The following is a 15,675-nucleotide window of genomic DNA, read 5'->3' on the forward strand; positions in this document are numbered from 1 at the left end:
TGATGTACCAGATGTGCTCAATTGGATTCAGGTCTGGGGAACGGGCGGGCCAGTCCATAGCATCAATGCCTTCCTCTTGCAGGAACTGCTGACACACTTCAGCCACATGAGGTCTAGCATTGTCTTGCATTAGGAGGAACCCAGGGCCAACCGCACCAGCATATGGTCTCACAAGGGGTCTGAGGATCTCATCTCGGTACCTAATGGCAGTCAGGCTACCTCTGGCGAGCACATGGAGGGCTGTGCGGCCCCACAAAGAAATGCCACCCCACACCATGACTGACCCACCGCCAAACCGGTCATGCTGGAGGATGTTGCAGGCAGCAGAACGTTCTCCACGGCGTCTCCAGACTCTGTTACGTCTGTCACATGTGCGTGTGAACCTGCTTTCATCTGTGAAGAGCACAGGGCGCCAGTGGCGAATTTGCCAATCTTGGTGTTCTCTGGCAAATGCCAAACGTCCTGCACGATGTTGGGCTGTAAGCACAACCCCCACCTGTGGACGTCGGGCCCTCATACCACCCTCATGGAGTCTGTTTCTGACCGTTTGAGCAGACACATGCACATTTGTGGCCTGCTGGAGGTCATTTTGCAGGGCTCTGGCAGTGCTCCTCCTTGCACAAAGGCGGAGGTAGCGGTCCTGCTGCTGGGTTGTTGCCCTCCTACAGCCTCCTCCACATCTCCTGATGTACTGGCCTGTCTCCTGGTAGCGCCTCCATGCTCTGGACACTACGCTGACAGACACAGCAAACCTTCTTGCCACAGCTCGCATTGATGTGCCATCCTGGATGAGCTGCACTACCTGAGCCACTTGTGTGGGTTGTAGACTCCGTCTCCGCTACCACTAGAGTGAAAGCACCGCCAGCATTCAAAAGTGACCAAAACATCAGCCAGGAAGCATAGGAACTGAGAAGTGGTCACCACCTGCAGAACCACTCCTTTATTGGGGGTGTCTTGCTAATTGCCTATAATTTCCACCTTTTGTCTATTCCATTTGCACAACAGCATGTGAAATTTATTGTCAATCAGTGTTGCTTCCTAAGTGGACAGTTTGATTTCACAGAAGTGTGATTGACTTGGAGTTACATTGTGTTGTTTAAGTGTTCCCTTTATTTTTTTGAGCAGTGTACAGAGAGAATTCATACAACTTGACTTACTCCACATGTTGTTGTGTTACAGGCTGAATTCAAAATTGATTAAATAGATTTTTTTCATCACCCATCTACACACAATAATGACAAAGTGAAAACATGTTTTTAGAAATGTTTGCTAATTTATTGAAAATTAAATACAGAAATTATACATTCACACCCCCTTGCTATGACACTCCAAATTCAGCTCAGGTGCATCCAATTTCCTTTGAGCATCCTTGAGATGTCACTACAACTTGATTGGAGTCCACCTGTGGTCAATTAAATTGTTTGGACATGATTTAGTAAGAAACACACCTGTCTATATAAGGTCCCACAGTTGACAGTGTATGTCAGAGAGGAAACTATACCAAAAAGTCCAAGGAACTGTGATTTGACTTGAAAAAAACTGTCCTTAGATCTCCAAGATAGAATTGTGATGAGGCATATATCTTGGGAAGGGTATAAAACCATTTCTAGAGTGTTGAAAGTTTCCAAGAGCACAGCGGTCTCCATGATTTGGAAATTGAAAAAATATGGAACTACCCAGACTCCGCCTAGAGCTGTCCGTCCAACCAAACTGAGAAACAGGGAAAAAGGGACCTTGGTCAGAGAGGTGGCCAAGAACCCAGTGAATACTTTGACAGAACTACAGAGTTCCTTGGCTGAGATGGGAGAACCTGCCAGAAGGACAACAGTCTCCACAGCACTTCACCAATCTGGGATTTCTGGTAGAGAGTGGCCAGACGGAAGCCACTCTTGAGAAAAAGGCACATGAAAGGCAAAAGATTCTGTGGTCTGATGATATTTTTTTTAAACTCAGCTCATCACCAATCTAACACCATCCCTACTGTGAACCATGGTGGTGGTAGCATCATGCTATGGGGATGCTTTTTAGCGGCAGGGACTGGAAGACTGTTCAGGATAGATGGAACAATGAATGGAGCCAAATACAGGCACATCCTTGATGAGAACTTGCTTCAAAGTGCAAATAACCTTAGACTGAGGTAAAGATTTATGTTCCAACAGGACAATGACCCCAAGCATACAGCCAAAGCAATGCTGGAATGGCTCCAGAAGAAGAGTGTGAAAGTCCTTGAGTGGCCCAACCAAACCCCAGACCTGAATCTCATTGAAAATTGGTGGAAAGACTTGAAGATTGCTCCCCGTCTAACTTAACAGAGCTGGAGAAAATCTGCAAGGAAGAATGGGAGACAATCCCCAAATCCATATGTGCAAAGCTGAGATAGACATACCCAAGACAACTCACAGCTCTAATCGCTGCCAAAGGAGCTTCTACAAAGTATTGACTCACTGTTATGAATACTTAGGTAAAATGTTACATTTCTATATTTCATTTTCAATAAACATGTTTTCACTTTGTAAAAATTATTACAATGTAAACTTACTTTTAATCCGTCTGTCTGAATATTTCAAGACATGACAATTCTCTTTTCATCACTCATCTTGAAAAACACTTATACTAAAAACTTCAATCAATCAGCCATCATTAACACAATGGAAAAACCTAATGAAAGTGCGTGGGCTACGGAGAGAAACAAAATGGTGCAGTTTTAGGCCATGTGCCGGAAAGTGATGAGGGCGCTGGAGAGGGGTGTACTAGTGGGTCTGGGCAGGTGTCATGTAGTTGATGTTTGTTATTTGTATGTTTTGTATTGTTTATAAAATATCAAATGTAATCTTACAAAAAATACAAAAACTAAATCAGGAAAAAGTAGAAAGTGGAAAAAGTAAAGGGGTGTGAATAATTTCTGAAGGCACTGTTTAAATATAAGTTGTATTTGTTTTGCTATTCGAATGGTTATTACGGTGATCACGGTCATTTGGATGACCTATAAGCGTCATCCAAAATTGTAGTTGTGTGGTTTAGAGGTGGTGTACCTGATGAAGTGACTGAAGAGGCGGGTGGTGTTACGGATGATGCGAGCAGCACGGGACTCTTCGTGCTGACACCGCTGCAAGGTCAGCCCATCATCCATATGACCCTCAGAGTGGAGGCAGGCCTGGAGGAGGGAGGAACACAGAGAAAGCGGGAAAGGGGGGGGGTAGGCAAAGGAGGGAGAAGGGGGTAGCGAGAGAGAAATAGAGTGACAGAGAGCAAAAGAGAGAAATAGAGGGAGGAAGGAAAGATGAGGGCAAAGAGAGAGAATTAAAGAAAGAAAAGAGGGAGGGAGAGAAAGGGAGAAGTTGACAGATTAGCAGCAGAGGTTGGAACCGGTTCAGGGAATAGAACCAAAAACGGGAAAATAACGGAATTTTTCAAGGAAAGTTAAAAGAACCAGGAACAAAAGTGATCTCTAGTGTTCCAGAACAGAACTGTTATTTTCAAATCTTGAGAACTGGTGAATAACGTTATTTTAAGTTCGGAGCATTATTTTTGCTATCAACGCGCCTATGCAAAGTACTCACTCTGTCACTCAGAAACTTCTCCTCACAGTGTCTGCCTGTCAGCTTTATCTAGGCTAGTTAAGGATACTATTAGTTATCACGTTTCACATTGGATTTATAAACTACAAAATGGTATGACGTGTTTTGAATGCTGGTGCCGCTGCACACACAAGCTTTTTATTAGCTCTGGTCCAGGGTGTTGAGCCAATGTTGAGATGTTCAAAGTTCCTCCATATTAGCAGCTCCTCCGTAAGTAAGTAGCTAGTATATAATGATGTCATTTAGTGAAGTAGGAATGATAGGCCTACTACTAATATCCTAAACACATTGTAATGCACGTCATATCATGATGGTAAGCGCTTCAAGCCAAGCCTCCTCCATGTCCATCCCTCTCTTTTGCTTGCTCCCCACCCACAACATTTCAGTTTCATCTCGCGCCCTACACTTGTCTGTCCATCAAGCATGTAAACAATTAGCTTGCCCTGTCTATAGCAAGCTGCTCTATCCACACTGATTGGTGGAGTAATTTAATGAGCTAAATGTAAAAACTGATGTCGATCCCACAGATTAAAATAGGAACAGAAAGGAACTAAATAAACTGGTACTTTTGGGGGGTTCGAACCGGTTCAGAACTTTATTTTGCAGGTCAGAACTGTGGAACGGAACTAAACTATTGGAAAATAATTTTGGTTGCAACCCATGATTAGCGGTGTTGAGTATGGCTAAGCTGTAACACAGGTGCTGCTGACATTACAGGCTATTAGGCTGCATTGCTGTGGAGTAGAGGGACTGTCATATAATCGCACAATCCTCCAGTGGCGTGTATTCGTGGATTCCAAGGAAAGCCAGGCTTCCCAAAAACATTGACCAATATTTACTTTTTTACAAAAGACTAAATTTATCATTAGTCTCTGTGTTTCATAATTTTCCTTCAATTTGCAAGAGGCTGAATGCATCTCAACGGAGAAAGCATCCGAGCGAGCGAAACAGCGCCCCTCTGTCTCTATATGTATAACCAATCTATCTGATGCTGTCAGGTCAAAAAGAGTATGACATTGTTGCCGCCTTTCCTGGCATTGAATGCAAGGAAAGCCAGCAAGCAATAATAATAAAAAATGTAAATAGCCAATCAGCGTTAAGCTAAACTGAGTGAGCTCAACTGTGAATGGTCCTGGCATAGGGCTGTTGCAGTGACCACATTACCACCACAACGGCAGTCATAAGTCATGGCCGCAGTAAAATTCGACATAATCTCCTTTTATGCACTCTGGACATGCTTTGGTAGTACCCAATTTGCTAACTACCAACAGGTCTTGATGGCCTGGTACTCAGGGCTCTATTGTTCTTCCATCAGGTCCTAATATATCTCTTGACACAATGATGAAATAATCATGGCCTCTAAACCTTCAAGCTGCACACTGGATCCTATTCCAACTAAACTACTGAAAGATCTGCTTCATGTGCTTGGCCCTCCTATGTTGAACATAATAAACGGCTCTCTATCCACCGGATGTGTACCAAACTCACTAAAAGTGGCAGTAATAAACCCTCTCTTGAAAAAGCCAAACCTTGACCCAGAAAATATTTAAAAAACTATCGGCCTATATCGAATCTTCCATTCCTCTCAAATATTTTAGAAAAAGCTGTTGCGCAGCAACTCACTGCCTTCCTGAAGACAAACAATGTATACGAAATGCTTCAGTCTGGTTTTAGACCTCATCATAGCACTGAGACTGCACTTGTGAAGGTGGTAAATGACCTTTTAATGGCGTCAGACCGAGGCTCTGCATCTGTCCTCGTGCTACTAGACCTTAGTGCTGCCTTTGATAGCATCGATCACAACATTCTTTTGGAGAGATTGGAAACCCAAATTGGTCTACACGGACAAGTTCTGGCCTGGTTTAGATCTTATCTGTCGGAAAGATCTGTGAATGATTTGTCCTCTGACAAATCAACTGTACATTTCGGTGTTCCTCAAGGTTCCGTTTTAGGACCACTATTGTTTTCACTATATATTTTACCTCTTGGGGAGGTCATTCGAAAACATAATGTTAACTTTCACTGCTATGCGGATGACACACAGCTGTACATTTCAATGAAACACGGTGAAGCCCCAAAATTGCCCTCGCTAGAAGCCTGTGTTTCAGACATAAGGAAGTGGATGGCTGAAAACTTTCTACTTTTAAACTCAGACAAAACAGAGATGCTTGTTCTAGGTCCCAAGAAACAAAGATATTTTCTGTTGATTCTGACAAATTAATCTTGATGGTTGTAAAGTCGTCTCAAATAAAACTGAATGACCTCGGCGTTACTCTGGACCCTGATCTCTCTTTTGACGAACATATCAAGACTGTTTCAAGGACAGCTTTTTTCCATCTACGTAACATTGCAAAAATCAGAAATTTTCTGTCCAAAAATGATGCAGAAAAATGAATCCATGCTTTTGTTACTTCTAGGTTAGACTACTGCAATGCTCTACTTTCCGGCTACCCGGATAAAGCACTAAATAAACTTCAGTTAGTGCTACATACGGGTGCTAGAATCCTGACTAGAACCCCAAAATTTGATCATATTACTCCAGTGCTAGCCTCCCTACACTGGCTTCCTGTTAAGGCAAGGGCTGATTTCAAGGTTTTATGCTAACCTACAAAGCGTTACATGGGCTTGCTCCTACCTATCTTTCCGAGTTGGTGCTGCCGTACAAACCTACACGTACGCTACGGTCACAAGACGCAGGCCTCCTAATTGTCCCTAGAATTTCTAAGCAAACAGCTGGAGGCAGAGCTTTCTCCTATAGATCTCCATTTTTATGGAATGGTCTGCCTACCCATGTGAGAGACGCAGACTCGGTCTCAACCTTTAAGTATTTACTGAAGACTTATCTCTTCAGTAGGTCATATGATTGAGTGTAGTCTGGCCCAGGAGTGTGAAGGTGAACGGAAAGCCTCTGGAGCAACGAACCGCCCTTGCTGTCTCTGCCTGGCCGGTTCCCCTCTCTCCACTGGGATTCTCTGCCTCTAACCCTATTACAGGGGCTGAGTCACTGGCTTACTGGTGCTCTTTCATGCCGTCCCTAGGAGGGGTGCGTCACTTGAGTGGGTTGAGTCACTGACGTGATCTTCCTGTCTGGGTTGGCGCCCCTCCTTGGTTTGTGCCGTGGCGGAGATCTTTGTGGGCTATACTCAGCCTTGTCTCAGGATTGTAAGTTGGTGGTTGAAGATATCCCTCTAGTGGTGCGGGGGCTGTGCTTTGGCAAAGTGGGTGGGGTTATATCCTTCCTGTTTGGCCCTGTCCGGGGGTATCATCGGATGGGGCCACAGTGTCTCCTGACCCCTCCTGTCTCAGCCTCCAGTATTTATACTGCAGTAGTTTATGTGTCGGGGGGCTAGGGTCAGTTTGTTATATCTGGAGTACTTCTCCTGTCTTATCCGGTGTCCTGTGTGAATTTAAGTATGCTCTCTCTAATTCTCTCCTTCTCTCTTTCTTTCTCTCTCTCGGAGGACCTGAGCCCTAGGACCATGCGTCAGGACTACCGGGCATGATGACTCCTTGCTGTCCCCAGTCCACTTGGCCTTGCTGCTGTTCCAGTTTCAACTGTTCTGCCTGCGGCTATGGAACCCTGACCTGTCCACCGGACGTGCTACCTGTCCCAGACCTGCTGTTCTCAACTCTCTAGAGACCGCAGGAGCGGTAGAGATACTCTTAATGATCGGCTATGAAAAGCCAACTGACATTTACTCCCGAGGTGCTGACTTGCTACACCCTCGATAACTACTGTGATTATTATTATTTGACCATGCTGGTCATTTATGAACATTTGAACATCTTGGCCATGTTCTGTTATAATCTCCACCCGGCACAGCCAGAAGAGGACTGGCCACCCCTCATAGCCTAGTTCCTCTCTAGGATTCTTCCTAGGTTTTGGCCTTTCTAGGGAGTTTTTCCTAGCCACCGTGCTTCTACACCTGCATTGCTTGCAGTTTGGGGTTTTAGGCTGGGTTTCTGTACAGCACTTCGAGATATTAGCTGATGTACGAAGGGCTATATAAATAAATTTGATTTGATTTAATGGCCTGGTACTCAGGGCTCTATTGTTCCTCCATCAGGTCCTAATGGCCTGGTACTCAGGGCTCTATTGTTCCTCCATCAGGTCCTAATGGCCTGGTACTCAGGGCTCTATTGTTCCTACATCAGGTCCTAATGGCCTGGTACTCAGGGCTCTATTGTTCTTCCATCAGGTCCTAATGGCCTGGTACTCAGGGCTCTATTGTTCCATCAGGTCCTAATGGCCTGGTACTCAGGGCTCTATTGTTCCTCCATCAGGTCCTAATGGCCTGGTACTCAGGGCTCTAATGTTCCATCAGGTCCTAATGGCCTGGTACTCAGGGCTCTATTGTCCCTCCATCAGGTTCTAATGGCCTGGTACGGTGTAAAACGGTGTAAAACATGGTTGTTGTGTATGTTGTTTCAAAGCCCAACACAATGAAATGCACAGCGCTTTCTAAGGTGATGATTAATTCAAAACACCCATTCACATATTAGAAATTATGCATAGGCTTATGAGCCCAAGCCCGAAAGAAAAACCTGAATAAAAATGATGATTGTGCCATTATACAAAACATGGTCTACTGCATATTATGCATGGCAGAAAAATGGAGTGAAATAAGTATTCTTATACAGTGCATTTGGAAAGTATTCAGACCACTTGACTTTCTCCACATTTTATTACTTTACAGCCTCTCTAAAATGTTTTTTTATTTTTTTATCCCCTCATTAACCTACACACAATACCCCATAACTGCAAAACAAAAACAGGTTTTTACAAATGTTAGCAAACTTATTAAAAATTAAAAACTGATATCAGATTTACATATGCATTTAGACCCTTTACTCAGTACTTAGTTGAAAAACCTTTTGCAGCGATTACAACCTTGAGTCTTCTTGCGTATGACGCTACAAGCTTGGCAGACCTGTATTTAGGGAATTTCTCCCATTCTTCTCTGCAGATCCTCTCAAGCTTTGTCAGGTTGGATGGCTTCGCTGCACAGCTATTTTCAGGTCTCTCCAGAGATGTTCGATTGAGTTCAAGTCCAGGCTCTGGCTGGGCCACTCAAGGACATTCAGAGACTTGTCCCGAAGCCACTCCAGCGTTGTCTTGGCTGTGTGCTTAGGGTCGTTGTCCTGTTGAAAGGTGAACCTTCGCCCCCAGTCTGAGGTCATGAGCATTCTGGAGCGGGTTTTCATCAAGGATCTCTCTGTACTTTGCTCCATTCATCTTTCCCTCGATCCTGACTAGTCTCCCAGACCCTGCAGCTGAAAAACATCCCCACAGCATGATGCTGCCACCACCATGCTTCACGGAAAGGGATGGTGCCAGGTTTCCTCCAGACGTGACGCTTGATATTCAGGCCAAAGAGTTCAATCGTGGTTTCATCAGACGAGAGAATCTTGTTTCTCATGGTCTGAGAATGTTAATGTGCCTTTTGGCAAACTCCAAGCGGGCTGTCATGTGCCCTTTACTGAGGAGTGGCTTCCGTCTGGCACTCTACCATAAAGGCCTGATTGGTGGAGTGCTGCAGAGATGGTTTTCCTTCTGGAAGGTTCTCCCATCTCCACAGAGGACCTCTAGAGCTCTCTCTAGAGCTCTCCCCCGATTGCTCAGTTTGGCCGGGCGGGCCAACTCTAGGAAGTCTTGTTGGTTCCAAACTTCTTCCATTTAAGAATAATGGAGGCCACTGTGTTCTTGGGGACCTTCAATGCTGCAGAAATATTTTGGTATACTTTCCCAGATCTGTGCCTTGACACAGTCATGTCTCGGAACTCTACGGATAATTCCTTCGACCTCATGGCTTGGTTTTTGCTCTGACATGCACTGTCAACTGTGTGAACTTATATAGACAGGTGTGTGCCTTTTCAAATCATGTCCAATCAATTGAATTTACCACAGGTGAACTCCAATCAAGTTGTAGAAACATCTCAAGGATGGTCAATGGAAACAGGATGCACCTGAGCTCAATTTCGAGTCTCATAGCAAACTGCCTGAATACTTATGTAAATAAGACATGTTTTTTATTTGTAATAAATGTGCAAAAATTTCTAAAAACCTGTTTTCGCTTTCTCAATATGCGATATTGTGTGTAGATTGCTGAAAGAAAACATTTTTTTTAGAATAAGGCTACAACGTAACAAAATGTGGAGAAAGTCAAGGGTTCTGAATATTTTCCAAAGGCACTGTATACTAAATTATATATGTGTGAAATTAGTTTTGATTTAGAATGGACCATTACCATGCACCTGTCTCAGAACTGGGGCAGGGGGGAAAAATACATGTCATCTATCCACTTAAAAACCATGGTTAATTTTAATGCCACTCCTGTTGTAAAGCGAAGCTATGTGCTTAATATTAGGAAAGTTGAGAAATAAATATAGTAAGCCTATCCTATAGAAAGCTGAGGGGATCCTCCTCTTTTTAATAGTGGCTATCAAAACTCTGTTTTCTCACGCAATTGCATAGCCTATAGAAATGTTGCGCAACCTGGGCTCATGTTTGATTTGATTTTCAATCACATTTGTATTGATGTCAGAGTGGTTAGAGGGACAATAGAATGCTGAGTGTACCAGGCAATTAGCAAGTTTGGTAGGATACTAATGACCATCAGCAACATCAGAGCTTGAAGTGTAGTTACCCTGATTAAACGGTCACATGGAATTTGAATGCGGTCATGACTCGTGACTGCCGGTGTGGCGGAAATACGGTCACCGTAACAGCCCTAGTCACTGTATTAGACTAAGCATATGTGATTTGATGATGTTGAATTGTTGAAGTTGAAATGGTGCTGGAATTGTGGAGGCAGCTCCTGTTTTCTTTGCGACAACTCTGATTCTAAATCAATAGTTGTTTAGTAGTCCAAAAAATATTGGAAACATTAACTTGATTGACCATGCTGTAGGTTATGTAACTGTTTGTTACATGCAATATGCTACGTGGACAGATGTTGCTATCCGGTTTAGTGATGAAACAAAGGTGTGGTTGAATTTATTGTCTTCTTATTGTCTCAGCTTTAGGCCTATATATCACAGTCGCAAGGCATATGAACTGACAAGTTATAGAGCAAACAATGCAATTATCATAACACATCGATTGTAATATGTATTTTTTTTCCCCTGGCTTGGCTTCCCCAGTGATTTTACCCACACACCGATACTGCAATCCTGTCACATCTCATTCATTACAGCCAGAGGATTTGGATCAGTGTTTTATTTAGTTACAGAGAAAGCACTACACTCCTCTCAAAACTATCAGCTAGAAAACCACCAAAAGAATCATCATCTGCCCTTTGGAATGTATTATATTTATATATATCATTATATTTATTGCATGTGCTTCTGGTCAATTGTTTTTTTTAATGGGATTTGTTTTATTACTGCTAGTGTAATAGTCCCACCATAACCATTCTCACTGAAAGTTGAAAGTCAGTTAATTCATTAGGCTAGAAATGTTTAAAGCAAGTTCTCACTGTATCAAACATTTGACAAATAAATCAGTGTATTGGTGTCTCACCCGTCTCTTGAGAGGGCCCAGGCGAGATGATTTTACATCAGGCGCCTGGTAGGACAGCCAGAGTCCTGTAGCCACATGCATGACGAAGCAGATTGAGTCCCCATACTTAATCTCTGCCATCCCCATGCCCTCGATGTCCCGCTTAGGGCTCGACTCCAGCTTTTCCTGGAGGGAAGGAAGGAACCAAACACATCAACATATCACACTCCGTTTTAATGAAACTTTGATGAAAGTCTCCAAGTCAGGCTACAGACAATGTATGCAGTTTTATTCAAATCACACATTTGATTATGCAAAGTTGAGGGAACTTGATCTATGAAAAGCAATATAAAAGATGCTGACAGATCTGTATCAGGCTGGTCAAGGACTGGAGGAGCACTGACATCTCTATATAATATTACACACTCCAGGATGTCTAGGTTAATAGAGAGGCAGACGGAGGAAGAGACAAGAAGAGGAGATACAGTGCGTATAGCCTAGATCACTGAGCAAGTCACAGATGATGGCCACAGGCAAGCCCCCATGAATCACTATAAATTTGTTTCCCCATTAAGAGCGGACACAATAGAAAAGGTATGAAATGTAAAGTGTATTAATAAGCCTATGATAAACTGCCTCAGTAATATGGTGGGTTACACCATGCTGTTGATCTATAAGTAGGAGGTCACTAATTGCTCCCAATCACTGGCTACGTCTAAAACACCCTTGCCAAGAACAGACTTAAAATACCCTTGTCCTGGTTGGTATGGCGCCGCAAGTCGATACATTTTCTAGAGCAACTTTGTGATCGAGAGACAGTCTAAGGTGTGTGTGTGTGTGTTTGTACGTCCGTGCGTGCGTGCTTGTGTGTGTGCGTACGTGTATGCCTGCATGTGTGTGTGAGAGATATAGCTGGTCCTGAGCGCTGACCTTGGAGGCTCTGAAGCAGAAGGCGGTGGAGGAAGTGTCAGACTTCTCCCGGTCCTGCAGCACCACCCCCCTCTCCTCCGTCAGGGCCAGGTAGTGCCCAGTGGTGAGGTGGCGGAGACGGAAGGGCTGACCCCAGCGAATGTGACTCCCGCTCCAGCTGTCCAGGGGCACAGAGAAACGGGCGCACACACACACACACACAGACACACACAACGGTATCAAGAACAACAACAAGCCCCTAGAAGCATTATATCCCCTAATTAGTTTGTGTACACATGATGAACTAGCTGCCAGACTAGCTGTTAAGTAGCTGGCATCATGTCATGTGCATAGATAATTACTAAATGGCTGAAAACACCTAAATAATTAGGCATGTAATACCCATTTTTATGACTAGACATTGCCCAGTTGCTTACATCAAAACAAAACAGTGTCAAAGTCATAGCAGATTAAACATGGATGACAAATTCCAGATCTGACAGTGCAGGGCATATCTGAGAGGAAAGTGATATTGAATCATTCAAATACTTTACAAATGGCTGGTGTCAAAAAGCATAATGAAACATCAAAGTGAGTCGGCGCAGAGGGAGGCGGGAGGGAGGGAGAGGAAGAACAAATAGAGAGAAAATGGAGGGAATAAAAAGAGCTGAACTCACCTGATTCTGAGAGGCTCCAGCCTCCACAGAGACCTGGCCTTGGCTCCTGCATTCCCCGTCTCATAGTTCACTATCCTGGGGGCACGAGAGGTGCATGAAAGGTCTGGATCACTGCAATGTTTTAATACTGCCACAGGCTCATAATGGTCTCAAGGTCATGTTTTATGACTTTAGCAGGATTCCATCTCTGACTGCTTTATTCCCTTCTGTCACAGTGATATCAGGTCAGAGGAAGGAAGGCTCAGAATGGGACCTCAGATGAACCTTAATATTTACCCTCCCGGCACCAGCGCACATCCTTCATCCAGGACACCCACGTAACCAACGGAGACCGAGAGCAACACTGTCTAATAATGATGTGGGTGACTGGCTCCAGAGATAAAAAGGATCTTTCATGGTCCTTGTTGACTGTTTGGACTATGTTTGATGGACCTTTATGAAAATGTAAGGTCTTAAGAAAATGCTCCCTTTCAAGGACTAAGCAGAAAGCCAAGGCTGACAACCAATATTTATTCAGCAGCATATTATTGCCACACACAAACAGTGAGCTAAAAATTGACAGTGGGACTGGGAGGAAGATGAAGAGTCCTTCACATGTCTTCGGCGCCTGGCCATGTTTATACGGACTAGAGCACTGTCTCCCTGACCCCCATGTGCCATTTCCCTCTGCTACCTTGCTGGCTGTCATCACTAGCGCTGTGTGACTATAGAAAGCAAGGCAGACATTTTTCTGTGCTTCTCTCAGACCCAGCTTCACACTGAGTAGTGACAGACCCAGCGTCAGCCAGACAAATTAGCCTGATTTGATTTTAGGTCACATTCACAACAGACTAAGGGGAAAACTAATTTCTTAGAGTCTTTTTAGCCGTTTCCCAGCTGTAGGTCTCACCTCTGTTGTTCATCACTCTGGTCAGACCCTGGGATGGTCAAAACCTCATCATGACCATGGAACAGACGCAACACATGGCCACCCAGCAGGTAACCTTTAGGAGGATGGATTAACAGCACCTTTAATTTATACCCACAACATTTCAAACAACATTATAAGCCAGTGACGCTAAATGAACCGTTGGACCTACCCTCCTCCACGTTGCTGCCGGAGCAGGTGGGGTGGACGTTCCACAGAGTCTGCATGAAGGACGCGTCCACCTGGATGTTGCCATTGGAGATGGACAGGTGCTGGTGAAGACAGAGGAACATTATGTTACACACACTATCAAGAACTACAGTATGGGACACACAATCAGTAGGCCTATACTGCTGGGCCTATGTCAAAAACCCAGTTTGATTCAAGGAATTGGGCCAGGCTACAACTCAGAGGTTTGTCTATGCATGCATTGGAGGGTGTGATAGGAAGGCTGTTATCGCTGAAGTAGATTTAGAATCATTCATCAAACTGGAGAGAGGCTGGCACTGGAGAGTGGACTCGGGAATCTGCCAGTTTCTAGGGTTCTGGGTTTGTGTGTGCATGCGCCAGACACTTGGGGAACTCTCCACCTCCCTCCTCCATTACTGGACCTGGAGGTGCTGTAGGCCTGGTTAGAGGGAGCATCTCACTGGTGACAGAAGAGCCCGGAGCCGTGGCAGTAACAGTAACATGATAGTGGGACTCTGGCTTAGCGAGGGCTGCCATATCCCTGCTGAAGGCCCATAAACATGGGCTTGGCTGGGCTGGCTGTTGTCACACTCTCCCTGCGTCATGCTGGAGATGTTTTCCAGGCCCAGCATGCCAAGGCGCTGAGGCCCACACAGTGGGAATAACACAGGGGTGTCTGGGTCTGGGAGATACTCATAGATGGGCCTGAAGAGGAACAGGGGAGCAGGGCTGGCCAGGCTGCACAGTGTAGGGAAGAAGGGATAGGGGACAGAGTAAGGTAGGGTACAGTAGCTGTTCAGTTTGACAGTATTGCTCTCGCCATCCCAGCTCTACATGCGTGGCCTTCCCCTGCTCTTTCTTAGCTTCCTATCCCAAATGTATGGTCTGCTTTAATGGACAGATTGAACTGTGTGGGAGGGAGACACCTTCAGTCCAAGAACACGATCTACAATCTTTGGCTAACCTACAGGATTGAATGGCATTATGGGACTGTTCAATGGGGATGGACACTTTAAATAGCCTATATGTATTATTCTTAATGAGATGTTTATAGACTGAGGGTGTACTCACAAGGTATCGTTCTGATGACACGCTGACAAGGATGAGGTCATCTCCGATGCGTACCTTCTCGCCCTCTGACCTCTGTTTGGAAGCAGGATGGATGGTCCACCAACAGGCTTCACCTGACGGAGCACAGAAACACTGGTGGGGTCACATGCCTGAATAATGTTATTTATAAATCTATGATCTACATCAGTGGTTCTCAATTGGTTTTGCATCAGGGCCCAAATTGAACCAGGTTGTCTCAGTCGCAACCCAATATTCACATCCCAATTGTTGGGGGCTAAATGCAATCTGGAAAACTATTTTTAATGCTATATTGATAGTAAATGTAGCAATTATATGACATGGGAACAACATTCCCATCTTTTTCATTGTCAATAATTATATTTTGCCCAATTTCCTGATGAAGAATGTTAATAAGTTCACTGGTTTGAGACCACAAAATCAACCAAATCCACAAACTGCGCTGCTATATTCCATTTTAAAAATACTGTTATTGAAGAAAAATAGTTCAGAGATTAAATTATAAAAAATGTAGGTTCATTATAATTTCTACACTGTTTTTTCCCCCTGGTTTTAGTTGTTTAAGTTCAAACGACTATTTTTGCATAAAAAAAACAAAAATATATACACTGAACAAAAATATAAACACAACATGTAAAGTGTTGGTCTCATGTGTCATGAGCTGAAATAAAAAAATACGTAAAATGTTCCATTCGCCAAGATAATCCATCCACCTGACATATCAAGAAGCTGATTAAACAGCATGATCATTACACAGGTGCACCTGGTGCTGGGGACAATAAAAGGCCACTCTAATATGTGCAGTCTTGTCACGCAACACAATGC

At 44.1% G+C, this 15,675-nt stretch overlaps 1 protein-coding gene across 1 annotated transcript in view; it reads right to left on the reverse strand.

Moving 5' to 3' along the window:
- Positions 1–15,675, reverse strand: part of LOC120023630 (ryanodine receptor 3-like) — a 190,862-nt gene that overhangs the window by 114,744 nt on the left and 60,443 nt on the right. Inside the window, exons 6-12 of the mRNA XM_038967675.1 lie at positions 14,833–14,945; positions 13,745–13,844; positions 13,555–13,648; positions 12,666–12,740; positions 12,010–12,166; positions 11,101–11,265; positions 3,033–3,154 (exon numbers count right to left, since the gene is read on the reverse strand). Coding sequence (XP_038823603.1) covers positions 3,033–3,154; positions 11,101–11,265; positions 12,010–12,166; positions 12,666–12,740; positions 13,555–13,648; positions 13,745–13,844; positions 14,833–14,945 — 826 coding nt within the window. The remainder of the gene's footprint in view (positions 1–3,032; positions 3,155–11,100; positions 11,266–12,009; positions 12,167–12,665; positions 12,741–13,554; positions 13,649–13,744; positions 13,845–14,832; positions 14,946–15,675) is intronic.

The sequence above is a fragment of the Salvelinus namaycush genome, chromosome 28 (assembly GCF_016432855.1).
Source record: "Salvelinus namaycush isolate Seneca chromosome 28, SaNama_1.0, whole genome shotgun sequence".
NCBI lineage: Eukaryota > Metazoa > Chordata > Actinopteri > Salmoniformes > Salmonidae > Salvelinus > Salvelinus namaycush.